General features: G+C 39.2%; 1 protein-coding gene across 1 annotated transcript in view; it reads right to left on the bottom strand.

Annotated features, from left to right (window-relative positions):
* The window catches only part of eIF3m (eukaryotic translation initiation factor 3 subunit m), a 123,486-nt gene that overhangs the window by 85,449 nt on the left and 19,333 nt on the right, over positions 1–18,704 (bottom strand). The window contains exon 2 of the mRNA XM_090386747.1: positions 16,539–16,677. Within this exon, the coding sequence (XP_090242873.1) occupies positions 16,539–16,677 (139 nt within the window). The remainder of the gene's footprint in view (positions 1–16,538; positions 16,678–18,704) is intronic.

Here is an 18,704-nt window from a genome sequence, read left to right as displayed (position 1 = left end):
ACCATATTGGCTAATCTCTTTCTCTCTCACTTTTTTTTTTTTTTTTTATAATATTTAACTTAACTGAATTCTGCATCGGATATTATCTTCAATAAAATTAGTCAAAGTCTTTCCATTTCAATCCTAATAACCGGCCTAGCCCTAGTTGCTTGCAGCTAGGGCTAGGCCGGTTATTAGGATTTAGCAGCGGGAACAGCTATCTTTCCCGCTGCTAAAATTAATTCTTTATTTTTTTATAATTGTTCTTACAGTTAAACTTGCAAGTCCTAAATTATGGCACACATCTGCTTGTCATTGATAGGAATCGATTCACTTCAAAACGTCTAATTTAATTTTCAAAATGTCTTTTTCGTACATTTATAGTCTTCGTACTGCACCCAGACATTGTTGCTTTTTCATTCTTATCGGCCATTATTAACTCTTCGAAAATGTAACTGCGTTGGTTGCATTAATTACGATACAATATTCGAGTAAACTGTCCGTTACGCACAATGTCTAATACTGTACTGAGTGATGACTAGACTTCAGATAAATGCATATAACGCAAATATTACAAGCAATATACTTGATAATTTTTTAAAATGTTGATCTCGGAACTATGTAACAAGTCACTGTACTGCAATTAAATTAGCACGCGAGAAAATTTCACTGAGCATGGGAAACATTTTAATGCTGTTTTGCTATTCATTTTCAAGCTATCGACTCCATCAAATGAAACGATTTCATTAAATATGCCAAAATGCAATCTGTAAAAGAGCGTTATAGTGATCTGTGACAGCGCTATAGTCAGATTGGTTTGGTTTAGATTTTTATTGGCGCATTAGCAACTAAGGCTATAATGTGCCAAAACCAGGTGATATATAAAAAAATATAAGCTTTCACTGACCTAATTACTTAGTCACCATGTCAAGATATAAAATAACAAAGGTATAAAATGTAGAAAAGATAAATCAATAAAGAAATAACAATAACATGTAAATTTTAAATACAAGTAAAAACATTTATTGATTGAAATGACACATAGTCATTGTTGGATAAAATCTGACTGAGTGTATATGGCTCAGCCAGATGATTAAAAGCGGTAAAACGGATATTGCTAAAATCTGGACAGTCAATTAAAATGTGTCTGATTGATAAAATTATGCCACAGGACTCACACATAGGAGGATCATCAGCCCTCGGCAAATACAAATGAGTCAAATGACTATGTCCTATGCAGGTCCGGGCAAGAACAACTCCTCACGATTCCTGCGCAGACTGCCACGGTTCAATTACAGGCTTGATACGATATAATTTATTCGTAGTCTGTCTATTCCATGAATCCTGCCATTGGGAGTATATCTTCTGGTGTATTATTTGCCTGTAGTCTGTATAGGTGACTGACAGGCAGTGATTATTATTGGGAATTGCTGATTTGGCTGCAGTGTCAGCCAAATCATTTGCCCTAATCCCAATGTGGCTGGGAATCCAGCAGAAGCGGATATCATATTCACATTCATGGAGAAAGTGAATCTTCTGCTGAATGCAAGACAGAACCAGATGAGGATTATATCTCACAGTTATCAAAGCCTGTAACAACACTGAGAGAGTCGGAATATAAAATGAACCGTTGGAAATGGCATTTACTAATGTGTTCCAAGGCTAACTCTATAGCGTGCAGCTCTGCAGTAAATATGCTGCATTCAGAGGGAGTCTGCTCCGACGTAGTGGTGTCTGTAAAGACAGCAGCAGATCCCACATGATTCCAACTTCGAGCCATCGGTGTAAACTGGCGCAAAGTCAGAATGTTCAGCTCGGTGTGCTGAATAAAGCTGCAAGTAGATGATGATGAAGTGTCCGACTTTCCCCAATTTCTAAGGGACAAGTCACATGCTGGAACATGGGAATGCCAGGGTGGAAGGGGTTGCTTTGGTGTTTGGGAAACCTTGTCTACTTGATCTTAAGTTCTTTGAGTAGCTCTTGGAGACGAATACCAAAAGGACGATTGGCAGTCTTACAGGTGTTGTACAAATTTTCCCATCGTGGCTCAAAAACGAATGGCACGTAGGATGGTCTGGCAGGGATTTCAGTTTTAAAGCATACTTTAGAGACAACTGCTTACGTCGAAGCGATAACGGTGGTTCGTTTGCTTCGACGTATAAGCTCTGGACAGGAGATGTTCGATATGATCCAATAGCGATGTGGAGAGCCTGATGATGGACAGGATACAGCCATCGAAGTACAGTCGCTGGCCGAATTGTATACCAGGGACCCATAATCTTGTCTGGATCGTACAAGCGCACAGTAAAGCCGGAGAAGGGTGCATCGGTCCGCACCTCAAGATGTAGAGGAGAGAGAGAGAGCACAGAATATTCAGGCCTCTTGTGCACTTTGTGTGGAGTTGACGGATGTGATCCAGAAAGCTCAACTTTTTATCAAATACGAGTCCCAAGAATTTTGTGTCCGCTGCTACTGGAATAGCATTTTGTCCGAGCCTTATAATTCAGGTTCAGGATGGAGATTATGCTTACGACAAAAGTGTAGGCAAATGGTCTGCTGTGGCGAGAACCTGAATCCATTAGATAGAGCCCAGGAATTTAGGTGATCAATGGCTTTTTGCAGTTGTCTTTCTATAACCCTCATGTCGCATGACTGACAAAATATGCTCAAGTCATCAACATAGAGAGCACTCTTTACAGTTGGAGGAAGTTGTTCGGTGATGGAATTTACTTTGATGGCAAAAAGCGTGACACTTAATACTGATCCTTGTGGTACTCCCTCCTCTTGACAGATGGAACAAGAGAGTGAGGATCCCACACAAACTTTGAAAGATCGATTGGCTAAAAAGTTTTTAATAAAAATGGGGAGATGCCCTCTAAGACCAAGGCTATGCAAATCTTTTAAGATGCCAAATCTCCAAGTTGTGTCACACGCTTTCTCCATGTCAAAGAATATAGACACCAAATGTTCACGTTTTAGGAAAGCATCCCGGATAGATGTTTCCAATCTAATAAGATGGTTGTTGTTGTTGTTATTTGGTTTTTAGGAGCATTAGCAACTAAGGCCATATTGCTCCGGGGATATGGTCATTCCCTGACCTTTCTGCATCCTCCGCATTTGGTAGTCACGGGCTTGAACCTTGGTCTAATCAAGAAGCGTGGCTACGCACTGCTGCTCCTGCCCACCTGGCTACCTAATAAGACGGTCCAGAGTGGACCAGTTCCGTTGGAAGCCGCACTGGATGTTAGACAGAAGGTCATTCAATTCTAAATGCCACATTAAACGAAAGTTAACCATTCTCTCTAGGATTTTGCACAGACAGCTAGTCAGAGCAATAGGACGATAATTAGTAGTTACTTTTGGATCCTTTCCTGGCTTAGCAAAGGCGAGAACGATTGCTTTGCACCAGGAATCCGGAAACTGCCCTTCAATAAAGATTCTATTATATAGAAGCAGCAGGTGATCCATAGATTTTGGTGAAAGATGCTTACTTGCCTTGGAAAGAGTGAGGGCTCTTTTCAGTTCCTGTATAGTGAATGCCCCATTGTAGGGATACAACGGGGCATTGTATCCCTACTCTTTAACTCATTAAATCTTTAAATCATTAACTCTTAGAGTTAAAATTAAGTGCCTGTTTTTCGATTTTATGTTTCAGGACCAGGAACTCTGGGGAATAGGAAGATGTCGCAGAGATGTTAGAAAATGTTTCCCCAAGAGAATTGACTATTGCAGTTGGATCTGTTATAGTGCATCCATTATAATCTAGGATCGAAGAATTGTGGGATGAATATTTTCCCTTCATTTTCCGGATTTTGTCCCAGACCAACTTAGTACTAGTGGACTCAGTAATTGATGAAGTAAAACGGATCCACGATTCCTTTTGACTCTGACGGCAGATGTAGCGTGCTTTGGCTCGTGCGCGTTTAAAGGCTATAAGGTTGGTCGTGGTATGATATCGGCGGAATATCCCCCACGCTTTGTTTTAAGCCTTTTTTGCTGCTGTGCATTGTGAATTCCATCATGGTTTGGGAAATAGTGGAAACCGGGCAGATGTTTTTGGGACGGCATTCGCAGCTGCTTAGACAATAATTTCTGTGATGTGCATTACTGCATCATTGATAGGCTCCTGACTGACGGTACTGAGGTCAAAATTTGCCTGATGTTGGAAGGCAGTCCAGTCAGCCTGATCAGTCTTCCACCATGGTAACCTGAAAGGAAGACACGGCTTCCCACTGTGTAACGAGGTTATCACAGGGAAATGATCACTTCCGTATGGGTTCTCCTCCACTTCCCAAGTGAGTGAAGAGAGTAGAGAAGGGGAGCAGATAGAAAGATCAATGGCAGAAAACGTACGGGTAGGCATGTGGAAGAATGTGTTGGTTCCCACATTTAGAAGGGAAAGGTCATTGTCATTTAGCATATGCTCTATGACTCGTCCCCTTCCATTATTGCTAGCACTACCCCACAGGGTGTTATGTCCATTAAATTTCCCTAGAAGTAAGAAAAGGAAGGCAACTGCGTTTCAAGATCATCAAGGTCTTCCTGGGAGATGTCAGTCCCAGGTGGAAAATAAATTAAACAGACAGTTAATAGAAATCCCACTGTAAGGCAAATTGCAACAGCCTCTATGCTGGTTGTAAGTAGCAAGGCCTGGTTGCCTACAAGGATAGCCACTCCTCCATGAGCAGGACCATCCGAAATTCTGTCCTTACGAAAAATTGTGATGTTATGCATGGTGGGGTCATCATTTGCCTTTATATAAGTCTCCTGGAAGCAAAAGCAAACTGGATCGTGCTTTTGCAGGAGGGCCTTGATGTCATCAATATTTGCCAGAATCCACAACAATTCCATTGTAGGAATTTAGCCATTATTTTGGCTTGGTGGGTCCATCAGGCGGCTTCCGAGGTGCCGAGGGCTTACTTTTGTCAGTCTTGGATTTATCTTTTTTGGGGAAGTGTGGACGCTCTCCCGTGTCCATTTCTTCCTCCGCAAAAAGTTCCAAGACTGATTCATCCAGTACCTCCTTATTCTCTACATCCATTGTTTCTAGTGTTACAGGTGGCTCTTCCGAACTTTTTAGCTTTTCTTTACCACTTGGTTCTGGTAGCGGTGGAGCACTAGGAGGTACGGATATAGGACTGGCAACCGATTGTGTTTTTTTGGTGGGCTTTTGTAAACTCAATAAATAGCATGCAATCTGAGTGAATGACTCTCTTGGTGGTATAGTCATCTCAGTTTGTGTACCGATAGTGCACTTAGCAGAAACCTTCTGGGCATATGAAGGTTTCCCGCTATTTATTGGTTGGATATGTTTTCTGGCCTCTGGGTAGGAGATATTCAGCTCTGTTTTCAGTTTTTGGATTTCTTTTTCATCCTTCCACTGCTGGCATGCTCTAGAGTAGGCGGGGTACTCTCCTTGGCAATTGACACAGATTGGTTTTGAAGCTGAAGATTCCTTGCTCTCGTGGTCTTTAACACCACATCGAGCACAGGCAGGGTTACCATGACAAGATGTTTGTGAGTGGTTGTATTTTTGGCATCTAAAACACCTCAGTGGGTTTGGGATATAAATCCTCACTGGGCAGTTTAGATAGCCTGCCTTGATGGAACTTGGAGGCCGTGGGGTGTTGAATGTGAGGATAAGAACTCGGGTAGGGACGAGATTTTCATCCTTATTGGAAGTTTAATGGGGCATAAACATCTAAGGCTATCGTGCGCCAAGTCTAAGGTAATAAAATATAAAAATATAAAATAGCATATCTAGTTAATATATTATAAACAAAAATATGGCATAAAACATTTACAATACATGAAACATTAGAGCAATCTAAATAAAACTATGTAGATTAATCAGTTGTAAAAAACTGAATACATCTGACACATTGTCATCGTCGGATAAAATCTGCCTGAGTGTATAAGGCTCAGACAGATGGGTAAAACATAAACAGCGTTCATTACTAAAATATGTACATTCGACTAAAATATGACGGATAGTTAAAATTGCTTTACAATGTCTACACACAGGACAATCATCAGCCCTCGGCAAATAAGAATGCGTCAGGTGAGAATGTCCTATGCGTAGCAAATGTGACCCTGCCAACCCTTCTATTCCTTTCTGCATAAAGAAGGGTGACACCTTTCCAACTGACTGCTCTCTGGTGGAATAGAGAATGAGGAAAAGCGGTGTCACTGATGGTGGTGGTGTATCCTCTTTTTGCAGATGTGTTTTCTGTGTCATCATCTCGATTAGGTAGGGGCCTTGTTGGGGCCCCAGAAGAAATAGGAATTAAATTACTCATATGAGTAAGATAAAAATTTCAGATGCCCTAAGTACCTCACCCACCACGGAGCCCTACGAGGGGACACCCACTCGTGAACAAGCAGGTACTGCGTACACGAATGGGACGCCAAGTTAGCTTAGGAGCACCATACCCACGTTTTCAATAAACCTTGATCCCATCCCAGGACCAAAGGGAGAGAAGACTTATTGGAACGCAGTCGACCCTAGCAGTAAGAACCACCCATCGATTGATCCCAGTCGGGCCAGTCCGGGACCACCCATCTTGTCAAAGCAGGAGCCAAAGTGGTGTATTAAGGCTGGGCCCCTCAACCACCAGGATCCCCCTTTCCGAATTCCATGGGTCGTGGCTGCACAAGCCGGATCCCAACAATGTAACCCTGGAACCAAGGTATGGGCGTTAGATCCCAGTGATGCTAATCTGGAAAACCAGCAGCATCACTGGGAGGTTCTCTCATCACGTACAGGTGCCCACATCGAGAGGCGTTATAATCAGATACGGATTATAATATAAGAATAGTGTTATAGCGAATCAGCATAAAGCAAACTGCGTTATAACGGGGGTCTGCTGTAACTGGCAACAGTGCAGTGTTATGCTTGTGGTAATACAAATAAAAGTAATATTTCTGATAGCAAAAATTTGAACACAACTTTTTGTTTAGAATAAACTGAAGTTTAAATAATATTTTGCCCAATTTAAACAAATGACAGTTTTTCAACAGTTCCTGTACACTTTCTACATATGTAAATTTTACCACAGTGTACATTTCTGTAATTTTGTTTGCCTTGCATAACCTAATTTGGCACTCATGCTTTTTGAGAGGTTTGATATGGTTACTGTTACTGGTTTGAGCTGCTGCTTTCTGTGAATCTATGTATTCTTTTCTGAGTTCTTCAGCTAGATTCAATATAAAATCTCTTCTCTTCATAACTTTCCCTGTCATCACTTCATTATAAATAATCCAAGCACTGACTACTGCAAGTTCTAATACATACAAAAGATTGAACTAGCCATGTACATGAACCAGCTTTGGTTGAATATTTTTTAGCAAACTGGCCTAAAATTTAAATCCAGTATTTTGTTTCATTGTAATACAATACTGTCACACTTTTTCATTGTACCATTACTTATTGCATGAAGTGTACAAAAGATATGTCATTTTTCATCAGAGTGAAATCTTCAAGTTTGAAATGGAGAGTTTTGAATCACCCTGTACAATAGTAACAGCCATATATTGCAAAGAAACAACAGGCTTTTGCAGCACTGGCCAGGGAAAAAAAAAAAAAAAAAAAAAGACACAATAAGAGAATACAAATTATTTGCTTCCCTTCTCACATAGGTAATTTATCCAGTTGACCTTTGAATTTATTCAAACTGTCAGCCTCAACTACTTGTGAAGGCAACCTGTTTCAGCAATGAACAACTCGCTGGCTAAAAGAAAACTTCCTAAAACTAGTCTAAACCTCTTCCCCTGTAATTGGAATTTATGCCTTTGAGTTCTTGAATTATCTAAAACAGCGAAATTTCCAGCCTTCCTTCATTTTGTAAACCCCTTTCCAGCCTTCCTTCATTTTGTAAACCCCTCTCAGAGCTTTACAAAATTCAATCAGGTCAACTCTGAGGTGCCTAATAAAAATTACAAGCAGGATTCACAGTTCTCACTTTAGTAGTATTTTTTTGGACTAATTTCTTTGCTAATTCTAAAACTGGTAAAGATGTTAACAGTGGTTACATTTCAACCTTGATTCCAAAATGGCTTAATTAGTTTTAGAAAATGGTTGACTAGCTGGATGCATACAGTCTTTCTTCAAATAAGGAAAGCCATTTGGTAGATATTTTGAAGTTGTGTCAGCTGCCAACCAAAACATTATATCAAATTTTTTTTGTTTTTTGGCCATATACTGGTGAATCAGCATCTAGTTTTAGTTGGAAATAGCTGCTCATCTATTGTAATGTTTGCTCCAGGTATATAGCAAAATAAATGTGCACCGTATTTCTGAAGCTAAAGCAAATTTATCATAATCTAGACACCCTTCCTTGAATAACGTATGCCAAATTTTATGAATTGCTCAATTTCATAAAATTTGTTATATGACATTGTAGTAGTGGCATGTGATGCAAGAAAGCAAGTGTTTGAGCTTATGAGGCATCAGTCAAAAAAAAAAAAAAAAAAAAGATTACGAAACAATCCCCTCTAAATATTTGTCCAGTTCCTCCTTAAATTTATTTAACTTTTCAACTTCTACAATGACGGATGGAAGTTTGTTCCAGCAATTAACCACCCGCTGACTAAAGGCAAATTTCTGCACATCAATTCTACATCTGTCTTTTCTTAATTTGAATTTATGCCCCCTTAGGTTCGTAATCTGAACAAGTGGAAGGATCCACTTGTTCAGCATCAGAATTCAGAGTGCTCAATCCATTCAAGGCATTATACATCTCAATCAGATCACCGTGCAGGTGCCTAGTCTCCAGCCGCTGCAATTTGCAGAACTTAAGCCTCTCTTTGTAAGAGGATCCCTTCATTCCCCTCACCAATCTTGTTGCCCTTCTCTGTACACACTCAAGCAAATCTACATCCTTCCTAAAATGAGGCCTCCAGACCTGCACGCAGTACTCAAGGCGTGGCCTGACCATTGCCTTATACAGAGGGACAATCACCTCCTTTTCCCTACTATCAAAATTCCTCTATATCATTGACAACACCCCATGACCTGCCCTGGCGGCCTGTCTGCATTGCTCAGAAAACTTCATATCTGACCACAATTACTCCCAGGTCTTGTTCATTTTCTACAACCTTAAGTGTAATACTACAGAGTTGGTACGTTTCTCTGGGGTTACTTGTACCCATGTGGAGTGCTTTGCATTTTTCAATGTTAAACTTCAGTTGCCACTTCTCAGCCCATCTGCCCAAATTTTCTAGATCCTGTTGCAGTATCCTTTGTCAGACAAGACTTTCCCTTAACAAACCCATGCTGTGTTTGAATTATTGCTGCAGTCTTGTCTAGATGATCTTGCAATGCATCTTTAATCAGCGATTCCATTATTTTACCCGGAACAGAAGTTAAACTAACTAGTCTTTAATTACTCGTGTCACCATTCAATCCCCCTTTGTGAATTGGGGACACATTTGCACATTTCCAATCCGTGGGGACCTCCCCTAAGTCCAAGTATGCTCTCATAATTATGGCTAAGGGTTTGCTTACTTCTTTTGCCACCTCCTTTAATATAACTGGATAGATCCCATCTACCCCAGGTGCCTTTCTTATGTTTAACTTCAACAATTTCTCCTCCACTTTGCTCTCAGTTATTAAAAATCATTAAGCACCCTGTTACAATTTTATAACCTGCTGCCATTTTCAAACCTTAATAATTCCTCATGTGTGAATGTAGATGCAAAATACTCATTCAGTGTTTGCTATCTGAACAGGAACATCAACAGTCGAACCATCGATATCAAGTGGACCAATCAGATTCATCCCCTTCCTTTTAGAGTTTATATAAGTAAAGAAATCCTTGCTGTTTTTCTTAGCATCCTTTGCCAAAGATTTCTCATAATCTGCCTTCGCCTGCCTAACTACCTCCTTTGTGACTTGATTACAGATTAGCTTATATATATCATAGGCTTCTGTGTCACCTGATAATTTATTGGCATCCCATGCATTTTTCTTCTCTGCCATGAGTCTCAGTTCATTTGACAACCATTTAGGCCTAAACCTTGAACAATATTTCTTAATAGGTATGAAACGTTTAGTAGCTTCCACTATTAATTCCTTGAATGCTTCCCACTTGCTGTTGGTAACATCATCAGTTGGTCCCACTGTACAGAATTTTAAGACTGTCTGAGACCACTGTAGTCACCTTTATGGAAGCAAAAACCGCTTCCTTTTCCCCTGATGGTAATTATATCTTTAAGTTAATCCCACATCAGTACACTGTGATCACTGCCACCTAATGGGTCCTTTATCTGCAAATTCTTAATACACGAATGCTCACTGCTGATAACCAGATAAAGAGTATTCCCTCTCTGGTTGCCTCTCGAACATGCTGCTGCAGAAAACAATCATCCAATAAATCCACAAAAGTCTTACTAGTGTGCGAGTGACAGACCCGTAAGTTCCAGTCTATATCTGGGAAGTTAAAATTCTCCATAATAGACATTCTGATTTACTAGCCCACTCACTCTATTTCTCTGTACAATTCTTCATTGTACTCATTCAAGTCATTAGGCCTATAACACACTCCTACTCTTATTTTTGCTTTCGCAGTGCTTATGTCACACCAAACTGACTCAACATTGCACTGTTCATCTATATCAACTGGATGCACTTCTTTTGATTTTATGTTTTTCTTAATTAACAGCATAACACCTCCTTCTCCCTTCCTATCCTGTCTATCCTCTTTCTGTACACATCGTATTCCCCAAATTCCAGTTCTGCATTCCTTATATCTGTACACCACGTCTCTGCTTTCCCAACAATTTGGTATCGTGAAAAAAATTGAGGCTCTCGAATACAGCTGACCAACCTATACAATTCTAAATTTCTAGCACAATATGCTCCTTGAGCTAAAAAGTTCAGCAATAAAAGCATCCAGTTCTTGAATGGATGTAGACCAATTATTATCCTTTAGTTGTTTTCACGCTTTGATTTCAGTGCAGTTCTGCATATATTTTATCACTGAAGCGTCTACAAATAAATGAAATGCACTTACCACAGAATCCATACACACATTTCCTTTTGCATAAGGAGAAGCCCAGGATTATTGTGAATCATTTCCTTTGTAGTGCATCCAGCTGAAGGACCATCAGATTTTATAACTTTCCATATGTGACCAGATTTTGAATTATGTTTGCTCACTGAAATGTATAGTTTTTACAAATGATGCCATGTATTATCATCTACAGCAGTGGTGTCCAACCTACAGCCTACAGCCCACAGGCCAGAACCGGCCAGCGATTAATTTTTATAAGGCCCCACCCCGAAGAAAGTGAACTAAAACAGCATCGATCGCCACTGCGTCTACAGGCATACAAGTGTCCAGCTTGACTGTGTACCTGTTTGACTGTGTCAAACAGGTACACAGTCAAGCATGTTCAATACAGATTAATTAATTATTAATCTGTATTGAATTTTAAAAAATCATTCTTAAAAATGTTTCAAAAGGGGAAAATCGATTTGGAGTGTTGTGTTTTTGATCCAGAGTGGACTGACGACTATTTCTTCATTGATTACCACGAAACAGCAGTGTGTTTTGGTGTGTCAGGAGACTGTGTGAGTTTTTAAAGAATATAATTTAAAATGACACTGATTCCAATCATAAATCTTATCATCAGCATAAAGGAGTGCTGTGAAACGAAAAGTGTTCAAAGTTACAAAATGAATTAAGAAAACAACAAAATATAGTGAAAACATATCAGTCAAGAAATTTATCTGCTGTACGTGACAGTTAACAAGTTTCACATTTAATCGCTTTTGAAAGTAAACCATTCAATGTTGGTAAATTTGTTAAATGTTGTTTGTTAAAAGTTGTGGAAGAAATTTGTCCGGAAAAACGAACAATGATACAAGACATTACAGCCAGGCCTCGCATAACACGAGTTCGATTAACGGGTTTTTTAGTTACCACTATTTAAAAAAATTATACCACTTTTCACATTTCCAGTTAACGCAATCTTTTTTTTTTTTTTATGTGATAGTTGAAAAAGATTTGAATCGCCCGTTAAGCTTACCGCGCGTCAGACGGGCAATAAACAAACATTTGCCTGCTGCCCACCTCGCTGTGTTCCATCCAACCATCGGAAGAAGACTTGTTATTTGTTTGTCTCCCACTAATAAAGTCAATGCAGACTTGCATTTAAAAATTCAAATTTTTAAATGAGCCAGATGAAAATGTTACCGAAGGAGATTAGTATTAGTAATGGCCGCATGGTGCAAGAAAGCCTATGGCTTAGGCTGCACAAGTAAAAAAAAAAAAAAAAAAAAAAAAAAACGAATAAAACAATGATAAAAAAAATAAATAATAATAATTAATAAAAGAACAGGAAATTAAACCTATCATCCTATGCGCTTCGCTTACACAAAGGTACTATCCAGATGACCTTTGAATTTCCCCAAACTGTCAGCCTCTACCATACATGTAGGCAACTTATTCCAGTAATTTATAACTCACTGACTAAAATTAAACTTCCTGCAGTCCAATCTAAACATTCCCCCCCCCCCATAACTTGAATTTATGTCCCCCTAGTTCTAGCATCATTTATAATCTTGAAAATTTCGTCCTCATTCATTTTAATGATGCCTCTTAGAGCCTTAAACACCTCAATCAAATCTCCTCTAAGGTGTCTAGTTTCCAAACTCTGCAACCCACATATTCGAAGTCTTTCATTATAAGGACACCCTTTTGCCGATCTCACCAGGCGAGTTAACCGTCTTTGCACCCTTTCAAGAAGCTCGATGTCTTTCTTTAGGTGCGGTCTCCATACTTGAACACAGTATTCCAAGTGTGATCTAACAAAAGCCTTATATAATGGGATTATTACGTCCCTATCTCTACTTGCAAAAGTTCGATAGATCATCGATAGGACACCATGGGCCTTCCTCGCAACCTGTTTACAATGCTCAGAGAATTTCATGTCTGACCGTATCATAACACCCAAGTCCCTTTCCTCCAGTACTGGGTTCAGTTGAACTCCACCAAGTGAATAAGTTATTTTGGGATTACTGTTTCCCAGGTGTAATACCTTACACTTTGTTAGATTAAAGCATAGCTGCCATTTTTCTGACCATTCCTGAAGTCTATCTAGGTCTCTCTGAAGGTCAACTTGACAGTGATCATTAACTACGCTAACAATTTTAACATTATCTGCAAATTTAGACATCACGCCCTCTATCCCTTCACAGATGTCGTTTATGAAAAATAAAAACAACAGTGGTCCTAATACTGATCCTTAGGGAACCCCACTTCTTACATCAACCCAATCTGAGGAACAGTGATTTATCACAACCCTCTGCCTCCTGCCCTGAAGCCATCCTGCTTATCCATCTAAGGATTTTCCCAGTGATTCCAACCTGTTCCAGCTTATAAAGCAACCACTCATGTGGGACTGAGTCAGAAGCTTTGCTGAAATCTAAATAAACAATGTCGAAATTATTCCCTAAATCCAGCTCGTGAGTAACCCTTTCAAAATAGCGAACCAGCTTTGTTAAACATGATTTTCCCTTTACAAAACCATGCTGAGTATCCTTGAGAATTTCAATTCGATCCAAATGATCCTGAATTCCACCCTTGATCATTACCTCCATGATTTTCCCTACCACTGAGGTCAGACTGACAGGTCGATAATTTCCCACTTCACTCTTAGAGCCACCCTTATGTATGGGTGGCTCTAAGAGTGAAGCATTGGCACTTTTCCAATCCAAGGGAATCTCCCCAGTCACATAATTTTTTTTTTTTTTTGGCTGATGCTGCATAAGCTTGCTTTCTTGCATCAAATGCCTCTACTAATGCTAATTAGCCTCAATGGTAGGCTCGAAAGTTTTTTCATTAAATAATCTTGTGAAATTTCAATATCATTAATTACATATTTTTCAATTTCGCTCCCACAATTTCCCATTGCCACAAAAGGTTTTTCATTTGTAAATATCGATGCAAAATAACTGGTGAGTTCATCTGCAACGGCAGCTGGTGTATTTAATACTATCCCGTTTCCCCTTACGTAAAGGTCCGATCTGGTTTATCCTGCTTTTCTTGGCATTTATATATGTGAAGAATTCTTTATCCCCCCCCCTCTTTGCTCTGTTTGCTAGTGATTTCTCATAAACTGCCTTTGCCTGTTGAACCTTTTCTGTGACTCTATTACAGATCATCTTGTAGCTGTTATAGGCTTCAGTACTTTTTATTGCTATGTAACCTTTCCATGCCACCTTTTTCTACTCAAGTAATGTGGCAACTTCACTATTCATCCAACTTGGAACCCTACTCATGGAGTATTTTTTTTTAATGGTAAATACGTATTCAAGGCATCTGTGATTAATGTTTTAAAAACATACCAAGGTTCAAATGTATTCATTCTCTGCACGATATCTACCCAGTTAATAGAGGCCATGTAGTACCTTAAGGCATCGTAATTTCCTTTTCTGAAATTATAACCCATTCCTTTTCCTTCTGCTGCTTTCTCTCTCTCTCTCTCTCTCTCTCTCTCTCTCTCTCTCTCTCTCTCTCCCCATCATCCACCGTAGAACTCCGTGATCATTTCCTGCTACTGGTTCCTCTACTGTCAGCCCTGTTATGTCATCTGATTCATGGGTGATGATGAAGTCTAGGATATTCTTTTCTGTAGTACTTACCCTGACATATTGATACAAATAACAGTCATCTAGTTGATTTAAAAATTTTTTTCCCCATGTCAAGTTTCCTTCCCATTTACTCCAATCAATTAGAGACAAATTCAAATCACCCATAATAAGACATTGACGCTTACTTTCCCATTCCATTTGCATGTAGAGGCTTTCATCATAATCTGCACAATCACCTGGTCTGTAGATTACTCCTACTCGCATTATACCTTTGTTTCCAACTATCTCACACCATACAGATTCTATACTAGCATGTGAAACATCTGAATCCGAGAAAGCTATCGTCGCACTCAGGCTGCCTCTGATAAGAAGCATTACCCCACCACCCCTTCTATCTACCCTATCCTTCCTAAATACATTATACAAGTCGTACTGAAACTCATCATCCCCAATCTCCAGGTGGCACCACGTCTCCGTAAGCCCTATTATCTCCGCGTTACTTGTTTTAACCAGCAGTTCGAATTCGCTCATTTTATTAACGACACTTCTAACATTAGCCTCTGGCTCCCAGTAGCCTCGTCAGCCAAGGCTGACGAGGCTAGTGGGAGCCAGACACGATCAAAGCCGCTAAGTGGATTTTTCTTATTTATTGATTTGAAATTATTGTTTTTCTAAAACTTTTGATTTAAATTTAGTAGTATAGCATTATTTTGTGATTTTCTGATTAATCTGGTGTATTTATTCTTTACTCGGCCTTGTATGTAATTGCATAAAAGTATTGGTAAGGGTATCAAATTCACGTGTTACAAGTTGCAGCTCCGCTCAACAAGAAGTTTTTTAGCCATATTGAGCCGCTTTATTGACCATTTTTTACATCAAATTATTTTCTATAAGTAGCTTATAGACCTAGTCAGGATCATTAGTTTATTCTGAATTGAGACAGCAAGATTTGTAAGTTAATTAATACTTAAGTGTCCGTAGATTTACCGTTCGTAACTTGCCGCCTTTGTTATACGATACGTTAAATTCCGAACTAGATAGCGTTAGTATAGTATAATATAATATTGTCAATTAATCAGTAAAATCTATTAAACTTGTTAAACTTCGTTGTCAATTAAATTGTACTTTTAACTAAATATAAATAACGACTTAGATTACAAGCATATCATAATTAATTAATACATAACTTGATACAAAAGTTATATAAAGGGAACTCATAGATAATTAATACTTGATACTGAAAAATATATATACCGTTATAACTGTGTTGAGATACAAGTTTAGGGTTGTAATTTTGTACTGAAATTGAAATTTTATTGAAATTAAATCGAAATTATGACTCAGACCAGAGCAGCAAAACAAAAGGCTCAAGCTAATGGGAGTGCTGTGGCTCAAAGGAGAACTGAGGGGGGCAGTTGCCCTCTGAATCACAGCCTTTTAAAATGCATTGCTTGCATGATGTTTGTGGAGCAATCAGGTACAGGACATGATATTGCCATGGGGGATGTCTTTGTGTGTGCACAATGCAAGGAGTGTCAACGAAATCAGGCAACAACTCAGCATTGTTATGGGCCTATATGAGAGCTTGAAGGACAGGGTGGATGCCCTCGAAGGAACTAAATTGAGGGACCCATCAAGCTCTCAGCTGCCCACATAAACGCCAGAGCTTGCACTTGTTCATCACGCAACACAGTGGCAACCCCCAAGGCAGAATGCGCTGGTCCCACAGGAACTAGTAGTTGATGGTGACTCTATTGTCAGGGAAACAGGGAACATGCTTTGTAAAAAGGATAGGTGGAACAGGAACCAGGGTATATCTGTAGTTTGTCTCGACAAACAATTATGCGATGAGTAGAAGATATTGGAAAGAATTTGTTCGAACAACTTTTGGAAAACATAAAACAAATGAAATATTTTAGTGTGGCACTGGATGAAAATATTCAATTTTAATGTTGTTAACTACCTGTTAATCCTTCTCCTGTCTCTTTAAAGCAAGCATCACATGCTCCAATTATCTGCTGCAGATTTATAACCAAACCTTCTGCATTTTCTTCAGAAATATCTGCTCCGACACTTTTTAAATACCATCTTAAATCTGAACACTGAAAATAATTAAGGTAAATGTTTAATAAAAATAAAAATAGTGAAATTTTATTATTTATAAAGCTTCAAAAACGTTCAACCCCATTTGACTTTCTTATGACCAAAGGCAAGAAATGAATTTTAAAAAATATTTCAATGAGTAGATACACCAACCATTTGCCAGACTGGTCAATTAAAAAAAATTGTAATGCATGTCAAGACTACTAAAGACAAAAATCAATCAATCAATTTTATATCCTTTTTATTTGTAAAAGAAGAAGTTTACCTCAATATGATATGTAGAACACTTCCATATAATACTCTCCATAAATTAAAACGAAAACAATTAAAAAATCGAAAATCTTATATTACAGTAAAAATTATTAAAAATCAAATGAACACAATTAAAAATTAATTTAACAAAAAAATTGCAAAACGATTTTCATTCCTGAATCTGACAATGCTTTTCAAACATATGTTGTGATCACAGGAATGAGAATTACTGAATAGGGGTGAGCATGGAACATAAATAGGGATTATTTGCCTTTGGTCAGAGATTAGATATGGCCGGCGAACATTAACAGAATTCTCATGAAATTTAATTTCGACGGTTTCTGCAATTCTTTCCACAAAACTATAAATTTTTCTCAACACCATACTCTGAATTAGCATTAGCAGAGGCATACGATGCAAGAAAGCAACATTATGCAGCATCAGCCAAAAAAAAAAAAAAAACTTCCCATTTCACCCCTCCATTCGTTCCAAATGCCTGTCCAGCTAAGCCTTAAATTTACTTAGGCTATCAACTTCCACAATGAAAGATGGAAGCCTGCTCCACCAATCAACTACCAGCGGGCTAAAGTCAAATTTCCGCACATCGCACATCTACAACTATCTTTCCTCAATTTGAAACCGTGGCCCCTCAGGTTCTTAGTCTGAGCAAGACGAAGAATCCCATCAGCATTCAGCTGCTCAACCCATTCAAGGCCTTATACAACTCAATCAGATCGCCTCGCAGGTGCCTACTCTCCAGGCACTGCAATTTGCAGAATTTACGCCTTTCTTGGTAAGAGCACACTCCCTTTGTTCCCCTCACCAGTGTTGTTGCACTTCTTTGTACTCGTTCTAGAAACTCTACATCATTCCTAAAATTAGGCCTCCTGGCCTGTACACAGTTTTTTTTTTTTTTTTGTTTGGTAGTTGTTGGCGCATCGGCTTCTGTGGCCATAGTGCACCTCCCAAGGTTTTTGCAGTACTTTGATCCAAGCCCAAGGCGGGAATCGAACCCGCGACCTTTGGGTTGCCAGGCAGGCACTTTACCCACCTGGCTAGCCCGGTCGGCGCCTGTACACAGTACTCTAGGTGTGGCTTGACTACTGTCTTGTATAACAGGATAATCACTTCCCTGTCCCTGCTAACAAAATTCCTATATATCATTGACAAGACTGCCCTGGCAGCCCATCTGCACTGCTCAGCGAGCTTCATATTTGACTGAACAATTATCCCCCGGTATTTTTCACTTTCCACTTCCTTCAGTTATCGCTACCCATATGCAGTACTTTGCATTTGTCAATGTTAAACTTCAGTTGCCACTTCTCAGCCCATTTTCCCAACTTATCTAGATCCAGTTGGAGTACCTTACTGTTATTAACAACCCTGCCAACCTTTGTGTCATCTGCAAACTTGGACATTAAACCTGATATATCCTCATCAATATCATTGATAAATATACAAAAACAACAATGGGCCCAAACCCTGGGGAACTCCAGTAACAACATTTGTCCACAAAGAGCAGTGTCCATTTATTACCACTCTCTGTCATCTCTCACTCAACCAGCCTTTTATCCATTGTAGCAACTTACCCTTAATGCCATACCTCTCCAATTTGTACAGAAGTCTTCCATGTGCAACAGTATCAAACGCTTTCCTGAAATCCATGTATATGATATAAAAATTATTTTTGGCATTCAGTTCCTTTGTGACCACATCATAGTTGTTGTTTGGTTTTCAGGAGCATTAGCAACTAAGGCCATATTGCTCCGGGGAT

The sequence above is a fragment of the Mastigoproctus giganteus genome, chromosome 12 (genome assembly GCF_048544385.1).
Source record: "Mastigoproctus giganteus isolate SK-2022 chromosome 12, ASM4854438v1, whole genome shotgun sequence".
NCBI classification, from domain to species: Eukaryota; Metazoa; Arthropoda; class Arachnida; order Uropygi; family Thelyphonidae; genus Mastigoproctus; species Mastigoproctus giganteus.
This window is presented reverse-complemented; position numbering and strand designations above follow the sequence as displayed.